Raw genomic sequence first — 11,157 nt, 5'->3', positions numbered from 1 at the left:
AAGTGAACTGGAAAAGAGCTTAATATATAATATACATAAGTACTCTAAAGGTTGTTCAACTATTATATTTTTAGTTTCTCTACTTAACATTTCCTCTTCACATGTTTGAATGTGATAATCCAGGTGAGTCCAACATCTGACCTGGTGGAGTCAAAGTGTCTCCAGTCATTACAACTAGGCAGCATGTTGACTATTTTCATCTCACCTGAGCAGGTGTAGGTCTGAGGCTTAAGTGGCATATTTAGTTTGGTGGAACCTGTCAGTCTTAGTGTTTTCAGCGTTTTCAGACATTAGTTAAGAATAAAGACAACTTGAACCTGACCGAGAACATTTCCCACCGAGGTTGGTTTGAACCCGGCCTATAAAAACATGTTTGAGAGACAAAAGGAGAACGTGTCCCACAAAAGTGCAGACTAGTACAACTTCATTCTTCCATACCATAATGGGAACCGCTTTCTGCAGCAACGATATCGCATTTGTTTATCTTTTATTCCTTTGTAAATATATAATTGTTAGCAAGGGTTCGGGCTCTACTGACACCCGGAACCTTTGTACTAAGCCTCTTAAATGTACGACTCTTTAGAGCGACGGACCGTCCTATCGCTTGAATTCACAAAAGATACCGCAAACTTCATCGGCAAAGATGAACCGTCTGCGTGGATGTTTGTAATAATGACGAGTAGATGATGCGTTAATGTGTCATTTATAATATAATATCCATCGTCTTGCTTCACCGAGAAGCAGGAAGTGAACGCAGCTGACCAATCAGCTTCGCGGGAAACGGGACATGCGCACTAGTGGCGGGAGAACTTGTAAACATGGCGGACCTAAACAAGGAGGACACCGAATCCACGCAGTACAACGAGATATTAACGTGCGTGAGTTTCATTTACTGAAAACATTCCACTTTTATGCTTTTGACAAACAGTCAACGTTAGCACGCGAAAAAATACGGAAACTGCGATTTCTGTTTTATTTGAGTCGTGTTTACGTGCACCTGACGTTACGCGTTTAGTCGATCCTGCCTTCAAGCACTTAAACGCAACACTGTGACGTCACAAGCACTTAGTGCCCAACGTGACACAGTCGCAATGCTCGTTTGATTAAACAAACATTAAAATGATTGAATGTTAATAAACTAAAATGTATAACCACCAGTTGACTTCCTGTTTGCTGTCGTCAGCTGCTCTTTATAAAAATGGCCGCATTGACTCATGCACTCACTCAAGAAGTTGTTTAGCAGGTTTTCTCATCCGGATGTTTCAGTGTGCGTATAAAAATATCCCGCCTTTATCTCCTCATAAAACAAACATCGACGTCTCTAAATTGCAGTCCGACAGAGCTGTTTGCAGCCCGATCCAGGAGTCACAAGATCCCGGTCAGAGGTCAGAAGGACTTCTTCCCCGATGACTCGGAGGAGCAAAGGCAGCGGCTGGAGCAGAGTCTGACGGAGCACTGGAGCCTCGTGTCGGAGGAGAGGGTGGAGAAGCTGTGAGTCGTCTCCCTCTAAAGACAAATGTGGTGCAAACATCCACCGCCTGACAAACCGCCTGTTTTTTTTATTTTTGATGTAGAGGAAACCTGGTGAAGGCCACGTGGATCCCAAGTGAGGGGATCGTGGAGCTTCAGTCTCCAGCCGTGAGTTCTGCATCCAGTGGAAACAAAAAATATGATGACCATCAACTTCAGATCAGATATCCTCTGCTTCATGGTCTACTAGAGACCTGTCAATCAGCGTGTAGCCCCGCCCTAAAGCATCCCCTGCTTTATGGTCTGTTTGACTCTATGTGGCAGTAAGGCCGAGATCCTCCTTGTGGCAGTGGCAAGTGGGTGGCATCAAACTTGAGAGCCCCACCCCCTACACGGAACCCGCCGGTCCAAACCTAAAATTAGCCTCTGTAATAAGAAGACGGGGGCTCACGTGTCTCAAATAAAATTAAATAAAATTAAATAAAATTAAATATTTACAGCAGCTGACCTGTCGTACAAATAACAGTTGTTTCTGGGAAAAATTGGCTCCTCCCACCCAGCGTGCCGTCGTGACGCCGACTGATTTACTGGCGATTGCCGCTGCCTGCCACCCACTTGCCACTGCCACAAGGAGGATCTCGCTGTCACTCCTATGTGGAGCATCATTCACTAAATGAACATCACGCTGTGTTGAAGAAGACTTGAAACTAGAGACTGAGACCATAAACTCATGTTTACAACGTTTACTGAGGGAATAAATCAAGACAGAAGTAGAGTCATTTCCTCATAGACGTCTATGGGAGCAGAGGAGTCGCTACACACACACACACACACACTGTGATGATTCCTTAACTTCTGCTCTCCTTTCTTTCCAAATTATTAACCTGTGTCCTTTTCCTTTTCCCCTTCAACCAAAGGGCAAGTTTTGGCAGACAATGGGCTTCTCCGCCAGCGGCAAGCAGCTGCTCCTCCCCGAGGAGGCTCTTTACCTGATGGAGTGTGTGAGTGGCACACAGCTGATCAGGGGGGGCTTCTGGTTTTCACACGCTCATGTTCACCCCCCGTCCCACGCTGACCGAGGTGTCCTGTGTGAAACAGGGGAACCTGCAGGTGTTCCACTTGGAGCTGCCGCTGTCCGTGCAGGACGGGTACGAGAGGTTCCTCTCACCGAGCACAGTGAGCCTCCTGCAGTACCAGGTACACGAAACAAACGCCCAGCGGGCTGACGCGCTCTTAACTCCTCTCCCAACTCCTCCCAGCTCCTCTCCCAACTCCTCCCAGCCCCTCCCCTAACTCCTCCCCCAACTCCTCCCAGCTCCTCTCCCAACTCCTCCCCCAACTCCTCCCCCAAATCCTCTCCCAACTCCTCTCCCAAATTCTCCCCTAACTCCTCTCCTAACTCCTCTCCCGACTCCTCCCCTAACTCCTCTCCTAACCCCTCCCCTAACCCTTCCCCTAACTCCTCTCCTAACTCCTCCCAGCTCCTCCCCTAACTCCTCCCCTAACCCCTCCCCCAACTCCTCCCCCAAATTCTCCCCTAACTCCTCTCCTAACTCCTCTCCCGACTCCTCTCCTAACTCCTCTCCCGACTCCTCTCCTAACCCCTCCCCTAACCCCTCCCCTAACTCCTCCCCCAACTCCTCCCCCAACTCCTCCCCCAACTCCTCCCCTAATTCCTCTCCTAACTCCTCCCCGAACTCCTCTCCCAACTCCTCTCCTAACTCCTCCCCATACTCCTCTCCTAACTCCTCCCCATACTCCTCTCCTAACTCCTCCCCCAACTCCTCCCCTAACTCCTCCCCTAACTCCTCTCCTAACTCCTCTCCTAACTCCTCCCCTGACTCCTCTCCTTTTGTGACCAAGGTGTTCGGGCATTTGAAGAGGCTCGGCTTCGTGGTCCACAGGTTCGATTCCAGGTAAATCTTAAGCGCCGCGAGTCGGACGGGATGAAGATTAAAGTAATAATAAAATGAAAGAAGCGTGACGTATTTCTGGAGGCTAAACAATCAGTGATGTTTAATCATCGAAGGGGGGCTCGACGGAAAAGGTTTGGTAACCACTGCATTAAATATTGAGCCCAGAGAGGAAGTACTGAGAACTATCAACTATCCACTCAGCCACCAATGAGATCCACACTCAGCAGCCGCGTCACACTGGATCTTTGCTATTTGAAGAGTACATCAGCGTGTGTGTGTGTGTGTGTGTGTGTGTGTGTGTGCGTTTCCTGTTCTCACAGTTGCCAGCCGTCGTCGTACGAGCGGCAGCTCAACCTGCCGCGGTCACGTGACCGAGCGGGAACCCGCCTGAAGAGGAAGCGCAGCGACAGGTGAATGCGGCTGCTCCTCCTTCCCTTTTATTTATGTATTTATTGTTTTTTGTCTCTTAAATTCTGTCTGAGCATTTTTATTATTATGCATAATATTATGTTAACTGGCGGCGTTTGACGCTCGCAGCTCTGAAGCGTCGGACAGAAAGGACGAGGACAGAACTCCTCCGGAGACTTCCGGCGTCCGGCCCGCCGTCGAGGGTTCAGAGGGCAGAGGCGGGACCTGGTGGCTGACGGATGTTCATGGGGGCCAATCGGATCCCTCGCCGGCCTCTGGCTCCTCCCACTGGGACTTCAGCTCCATCCTTTTCCCCGACGTGGGCTCCAGGGAGCGCCAGCCCGGCCGCCTGCCGTCCCCGGACCCGTCCCTGCTGCCCGCGTCTTTGGCCGTGGGCGTTTGTGACGTCGCCCCCTGGAGGCGGAGGATCAACCTGAGGGAGGTGAAGACGTCCCCGAAGGAGCAGAAGAGGGAGGAGCAGCGGCGGGGAGTCAACAAGGACAGGGAGGTGCGTGGCGTGCGTGACCTTAAAGTCTGTTTATAGGACGGAGTCACATTGTGAGATCACTTCAAGGTTCGGCGGTGCAGAAACTGGACGGAGTATCGGGCGCTCCTGGCGAGGAGGCGGGGGAGGCGTTCCGGACGACCAGCGCACCTGTGGGACGGAGACGTCACTCCTTTACACGACCCGGGACAAGCGATCCCTACAGGTGACACCACGTGGACCTGAACTCTGGATGTATTTTCATCCGAAGCGGTTTATGTCTGATTCCTGAGGTTTTTGTTCCAGGGGAGCTGCTGGATAAAATCAGTGTGATCAAATCTACACATTTACTGGAGGGAGCGTCCAGGTATCACCTGATCCCGTCTCAAATCCCGTCTCAAAGCGACCCTTTGTTGCCCGGACGCAGCGTTGACCTTTGCCCCCCCACCCCCCTCCTCTCCCCCCTCCTGCAGGTTGAAAGATTCGGGCGAGTGGAGGATTTGTTTCAACGTTTACCAACCCGACTCGGTCGCCGACTTCAGGAAGAGCGACCCGGGGAAACCCTACTCACGCGTGTGCGTGTGCAGGTAGGCCGATCGCACACACCCTGTTGACTCAAGCTCGGCTTACGGCCGCCGCCTGGTCACATGGTCAACCATCCATCACGCCGCCTGCGTTTGTGTGTCCTGCTAACCATCTGCTTTTGTCCGGCCACACAAAACGCCACCGATTCCCAGAATGCAATGTGCTAAAAGATGTTGCCCTCATGTGTCCCCCCCCCCCCTGTCTGTGTGTATCAGCTTTGGCGGCCCGGTGCCCGACCTGCGAGCCCTGAAGACGCTGGCGCTTCAGAGCGGAGACGTCTCGCTGGTCTTCGCCGTGGTGGACCACGGAGACATCTCCTTCTACACCTTCAAAGACTTCACGCTGCCCACCGACGTTTTCCCCTGAGTCCTCGCCGCCGCCGCCGCGCGGGTCCATCGACCTCCTGAAGAGACCCGTCGGCTTTCACGTTCTTCTTCGTCTCGGGAGGCTTCTGTCGCTCATCGCTCTCTATCTTTTTGATCATCCTTTACTTGAACTCTTTTTAAGCTTTGAAGGAAAAGCTGCTATTGAGTTTTATGTTTTCAGGTGAGAAAGTAAAGTAAACTTGTAGGTGAGCAGTTAATAAAAGTATTCCGCCATTTTGAGATTTTGCTGCGTTCTTTGGAGCTGTTGAGAAGCTTCCAGCCGAGTCACTTATTCTCAGTTTGTGTAATTAGTTCTCTGCCAGAAGGGACACACACTACTAATAATACTAATAATATATTAAATGCAGGCACATCAATTTGAAAAAAAGCTAAAAGCTATGTGGTTGCTATTATACGGCTAATTCACCGGCGTTCGCGTCCTTTTACCGACTCTGGGAAACGCGATGCAACTTTTATCAATAAAACCGCATTTAGCTTGAAAGGTGGGAAGTTACGCTTTAGCTTAACACCATTAAACAAATTGTAGCACTTAAATTGTTCTTATAACGTCTCTTATCTACAGCAGGTTGTAAATCGGCTTATTTAATAAAGTTGCACTTTCTTGTTTCTTGTTCTTCTGAGTTTGTTTGCTGATGGTTGAAACAAACTTATTGTAAGTCGCTTTGGATAAAAGCGTCAGATAAATGACGTGTGATGTAAATCCGCTGGAATCATTTCATCAACGTGTTTAACAATATTTTTTATTGTAACGTTAGCTAAAAACAGCCCGATTCAGGAAACCGTGCTGTGCTAGTTGCTTGTAGCCAACTAGCTTCTCCAGCTCGGTTTAATATGACGTCCACAACTAATATTTATAACCTTCTACACGCGTGCGACCTCTTCTCAACCACACGGTCTCACTAGAAATAAATGACAGGAAGTGTTTTGTAAAACAACACACGGTGACTTTATACGTTTTCCCGCTTTAATGCTGTCGCGAAAGAAAATGAACATTAGTGATTTACTGGGAGCAGCAGAGCACGAGAGTGACTCACGGCGACTTTGTGCTGTTTTGTTGAATGAAGCCCGACGTATTTGGGACAAGAATCGCAACATTAAACTGCACAAAACTCTTGATCAGCATTCAGCATTTGTTTATTGTTGTCGTTTATTTAAACCGCTTTGCAGAGAGAGAGAGAGAGATCTGCAGTCGTGGCCATTAGTTAATTTACTTATTTTTGTGTAGGTAATATGTTGTTAAATAGGTTTAAATTTAAATAAATTACTTACAAGCTTCATTCGAATATATTCGAGTATCTGTCTTTTTTTAAAGCGAATTTTCGAACGTCCTTTTTGAGCAATTTTGACAGCCCTACTTTGCAGCAACAACAACAACAACAGGTTTATTATATTGGAGTAAATCCAAACACCCTAAAATAATTCAGTTGCAAGAACTGGAGAAGAGGTTTGAAACCGGCTGAAAAAGTAAAACGTGAGGACTTATTAGTCCGTTAATAAAACTAAAACATTTAATATGAATTCTCATTGTTATTTGAGTGATTGTAGGATATTTAAACAACAGCTTCATCGTGTGTTTTGGGAGGTAAAATGTGTGTGTTTTTGTGGACTCACTCTGTCTTCATGCACACATTGTTATATTATGATTATTGGTTGTATGGTGACTATTTACCTAACGCAATGGTTAATTGGTTTAAAACTACCTTGAATGAATGAATGAATAAAGTGTTTTATTTCACAAACGGGATAAAGAGTCAGAAGCCTTTTGTTCAGATTTATTAGTCAAACATGATGACATTAATCAAAAATGTCAGAAGTCAAATGAATCTGCAGGCGGATGAAAGACTTAATTAAAAACCTGGATCCGTTGTTTGTTTTCCTGAGCGTGGAAGCCGCCGGTGTTGACTCTTCCCTTTCGGGGACAAAGGCCATTAATAACGTCCAGTCGGAGGCCTCATTGTCCCCCAGCCGGTGCAGCGCCGCTTAAAAAGGGCTCGGCTGGAGGGGAAGACACGCCGCCATGTCGCCTCTGAGCACCCTGGCTCTTCTGGCTCTGACCGGTGAGTTGTTCCTCTTGAGGTCAGGCGAGGTGTTCGTATGAAGGTCTAAATGTCTCATGCCCCCCCCCGCAGGTGTCTGCAGCTGTCAGACCTCGGACTGCTCGTACCTGGACCTCCTGACGTACCTGAACCTGACCACCACCAACGGCGCCGCGGTCAACATGCGGCCCGTGAAGAACTGGACGACGCCCACCTTGGTCCAGGTGGACATGGTGCCGTTTGGCATTTTACAGGTGGTGAGTGTCTTCTGAGACTATTTGGGTTTTTTGTAACTGCATTTTAAATGACCGTACTCAGGTAGAATCATAGAAGCAGGAGGTCTTTCCTGCTTTAGCTCAAAGGAAAGATCTGCGTCCTTTATCATCAACGTCATCACCAGTCCAATGAAATCGAGATTATTTTTTTCCGCAGGACGAGAAGACTCAAACGTTCACCAGTCACATCTGGATAAACATGGTGAGAATGAGAAACATCTGTGATGTTTTGTCTCCAGATGTGAGAGTTTTAAATATGTGTGTGTGTGTGTGTGTGTGTGTTTAAACACAGCATTGGACCAACGAGTTCCTCACCTGGAATGCGTCGGACTTCTGTGGGATCGACACGCTGATGGTTCCGAGGTCGAGTCTGTGGATACCGGACGTCTTCATCGTGGAGGAGTAAGAGCGTCTTTGAAGGACATCAATGAGCAAATAATAATCTGTCAGATAAAGAAGAGTTGAATACATATTATTAATCACTTAAATGTCAATACATCAAAAATAGAAATAAGAATATGGTAAAATGTTAAAATAAGTAAGTAATAAAATATAAATAAGTGTTTAAATAACTATAAAGTACAAATAAATAAATAAAAACTATGTTTCTTTCTAGCGTCTCTGATTCTGGGACCATACAGCACAGCCCTCTGGTGTCTCTGTCTCCTGAAGGTTCGCTGCTTGCAATCACACGCCAGCGTCTGACCGCCACCTGCCTGCTGGTCGTCACCCTCTTCCCCTTCGACCAGCAGCGCTGCAACTTCACCTTCTCCTCCATGAACAGTAAATCACGCCATGTTAACCGCATTAACCGCATTAACTGCATTAACTGCATTAAGCGTATTATCTTTTTTAAATGTTATTTTTCGCCCCGCACAGAAGCGAGCATCATGCTGGGCCCCATCAACAATGAAACGGCGCTCACCAGAACATCGGAGGAGTTCATGGTGACGCAGGGAGAGTGGGAACTCGACAAGATGGAAATATTCGAATACAGAAATAATATATCCAGATATCCAGACAAACTTATCTACACCGTGAGAACATATTTTGAATGAAAATGTGAGAGTGTTTTTGTCCTCTGATTAATAACAAACATGTAGTTTTGTCCAGGTCACCATCTCCAGGAGGCCGTTGCTTTACGTGGTCATTTTCATCCTCCCCTTGTTGTTCTTCGTCTGGCTGGATGTCGCCTCCTTCTTCATCAGCGAAGCCCGAGGGGAGAAGCTGAGCTTCAAGGTGACGGTGCTCCTCTCCATCTCCGTCCTGCTGCTGATCCTGAAGGACATGATGCCTTCAACCGAAAACCATCTACCGATGATTGGTGAGACCGGTGAAGTGTGGGTCCAGATCCAAAGACTCAAAGTAGTTTTTCTCTCACGTTGATGACTTACGGATTATTGAAGAGAACGCTTTGTGTCAGGATCATTTTTCCAATGTTGTTGTTGTTGTGATGTGATTTCTGGCCACCAGAAGCTGCACAACGACCGTTTGATCGAAGCACGATATAACGTAACGTTATATAGGAAGTGGGCGTAGTTGTCGTCTCGCTCATTGGTTTTATGAACTCACGTTTTTAAGCATCGGATGTCACTTAACGTCCATCGCCATTGTTTTTTTGCAACCAGTGAAAAAGAAGTGACAGTATTAAGACTGAGGAGAAGCCTGTCAATCAGCCTGTAGCCCCGCCCTAAAGCGCCTCCTGCTTTATGGTCTGTTTGACTCTAAATGGACCATCGTTTACTAAATAAACATCATGCTGTAAAAACTTGAAACTAGAGATTGAGAGCATAAACTCATGTTTACAATGTACGTCATTTTACATTTAACATTTACTGAGGGAATAAATCAAGAGAGACTTCTTATAGACTTCGATGGGACCAGAGGTGTCGCCCCCTGCTGGTCACTACAGAGAAGTAGAGTCATTTTCTCATGAACTCCTATAGGACCAAAGGAGTCTTAGGATACGAAAGCTTCTTAGAGGAGCGCTGAGCAGTCAGGGTTTCTGGGACATTCCCCGTTCCCGGCGGCAACAACGTCCCACTGACCACATATTTCTCCCCCCGTTGTCCTACAGCCATTTACTGCGTTGGGATCTTCGCCCTCGTGGGTCTCAGCGTGTTGGAGGCCATGCTGCTCAGCTTCCTGCACGACCTCGACGGATATTGTAAGGCTCGAAGTCCTGATAACTGCGAGGAGAAAATCCAGCTGGAAGAGGACTTTTACAAAGGTTCGTTTCTAATGCAGAGTCCGGGAACTAATGTCAGGCTGAAGGACATAAATCATGATGCAAAAAGTCAACAATTTTGATAGTTAGACTTCTGCAGTATCCACAGAATGATGTTGCCTTTTTATTATTATTGTTTTCAACCTCTAATATGAAAAGACAATAACATAACTGAGTTTTTTGGTTTGGAAACTTCCTCCTAAACTACTTTAACTTGATGAAACAAAATAGATTTGAGAAAGACAAAATGTGTAAACAAAAGCAACGTTTTTTTCACATTGATTTAATTTACACTGACAAAATATTGACTTTATAATAATAATAGATCAATAATCCTCTCATACGCCGGTACACAACTCTGATGCATCAGTGATACGACATGACCTTTACCACCACTCCTTCTCCAGCCGAAGAGGCTCCAGAGAATGGTCCCGTCCCTCCGGATCGGCCCGAAGGCCACGACCTGCTGAAACTCATCCTGAAGGAAGTGAAGACCACTCGACAGGAAGTGGGAGGGCCGAACAAAGACGAGATGCGGCCCGGACGCTACAGAAGGCTGGCGGACATCATCGACCGAGTGTTCTTCTCCCTCTACCTTTTGACTGCTGTAGTTTTTCTCACGTACATGTACACAGCCTGGATTTCACAAATTATTTAAAGGTTGACGTGTGTTTGATCTGCTCTTAAATTTTGACTGATGCTTTTTTTAAATGACCAAATGTATAGGTTTCTAATAGTTAATCAAATGTTTTTAATTAACCGTCTTCTAATCTTTCTTTATTAAAGTGTAAGAATCACAATAAAATTAAGTGTTTTTCTATTTTCAATTGTATGTATGACATGAAATGAAGACATTGAGAGGGAAGGGACATGTAACGGAACACAAATGTACGCATGATTGATTTAATGATTTAAGCATTCAAGTGAGAAATGTGTTACTTTAACTTTGTCGGTTCTACGTTGAAAATGGTCCTTCAATAATAAACTTGAACACATAAAAATATTAGAAGATTTAACGTGTGACTATTCTACTATTCTATATTATATCATTAAATTATTATAAAAGTATTCCCAATTGTCTTTCTTGATGAATTTGCTTATTTCTCCATCGATTGATTGATTGATCTGTAAATAAAGATAAAGGTGTGCATGACATGTCATGGGACATGGGGTTTGGTCGTTTTACAAACCCAGGCTGCAAGGAGGGGCGGGTTTTTTGGCAATTTAACCAAAGAGCCGTCACAAAATGTTTGTGTGGCTCTGAACCGATCCTCCTAAAATTAGTCATTACTGTGTGGATAACTGCATTGGTTAACAAAACACGCTTCTGCAATCTAATTTGACCTCGTGATCGGTTTTCCACGCCGGGA

General features: G+C 46.2%; 2 protein-coding genes across 2 annotated transcripts; both read left to right on the top strand.

Annotated features, from left to right (window-relative positions):
• Window positions 1–538: 538 nt before the first annotated feature.
• On the top strand, window positions 539–5,468 carry tsen54 (TSEN54 tRNA splicing endonuclease subunit). The gene is made up of 12 exons (XM_078084186.1): window positions 539–874; window positions 1,333–1,491; window positions 1,575–1,638; window positions 2,388–2,471; window positions 2,569–2,667; window positions 3,334–3,386; window positions 3,707–3,796; window positions 3,924–4,302; window positions 4,369–4,504; window positions 4,585–4,645; window positions 4,752–4,865; window positions 5,079–5,468. The coding sequence occupies exons 1-12, from the start codon at window positions 819–821 to the stop codon at window positions 5,227–5,229; spliced, it is 1,446 nt and encodes a 481-aa protein (XP_077940312.1). The 5' UTR covers window positions 539–818; the 3' UTR covers window positions 5,230–5,468.
• Window positions 5,469–7,156: 1,688 nt separating this feature from the next.
• LOC120828053 (5-hydroxytryptamine receptor 3A) lies at window positions 7,157–10,855 on the top strand. The gene is made up of 9 exons (XM_040191369.2): window positions 7,157–7,306; window positions 7,379–7,542; window positions 7,718–7,762; window positions 7,853–7,962; window positions 8,177–8,343; window positions 8,440–8,597; window positions 8,674–8,884; window positions 9,638–9,790; window positions 10,195–10,855. Exons 1-9 carry the CDS (start codon window positions 7,267–7,269, stop codon window positions 10,443–10,445), a joined length of 1,299 nt encoding a protein of 432 aa, XP_040047303.2. The 5' UTR covers window positions 7,157–7,266; the 3' UTR covers window positions 10,446–10,855.
• The last annotated feature ends 302 nt before the right edge of the window (window positions 10,856–11,157 follow it).

Source organism: Gasterosteus aculeatus, chromosome 11 (assembly GCF_964276395.1).
Source record: "Gasterosteus aculeatus chromosome 11, fGasAcu3.hap1.1, whole genome shotgun sequence".
Classification (NCBI taxonomy): Eukaryota; Metazoa; Chordata; class Actinopteri; order Perciformes; family Gasterosteidae; genus Gasterosteus; species Gasterosteus aculeatus.
Note: the sequence above shows the minus strand (reverse complement) of the source record. Positions and strands in the feature narration are given on the sequence as shown.

Bases quoted from the DNA above. Each gene is read 5' to 3' on its own strand.
- tsen54 (XM_078084186.1), top strand. From the start codon at position 819: ATGGCGGACCTAAACAAGGAGGACACCGAATCCACGCAGTACAACGAG. The intron at 875-1,332 runs GTGCGTGAGTTT...TCTAAATTGCAG, and splicing joins CAGTACAACGAGATATTAAC to TCCGACAGAGCTGTTTGCAG. The intron at 1,639-2,387 runs GTGAGTTCTGCA...CTTCAACCAAAG, and splicing joins TGGAGCTTCAGTCTCCAGCC to GGCAAGTTTTGGCAGACAAT.
- LOC120828053 (XM_040191369.2), top strand. From the start codon at position 7,267: ATGTCGCCTCTGAGCACCCTGGCTCTTCTGGCTCTGACCG. The intron at 7,763-7,852 runs GTGAGAATGAGA...GTTTAAACACAG, and splicing joins GTCACATCTGGATAAACATG to CATTGGACCAACGAGTTCCT. The intron at 8,885-9,637 runs GTGAGACCGGTG...GTTGTCCTACAG, and splicing joins AAACCATCTACCGATGATTG to CCATTTACTGCGTTGGGATC.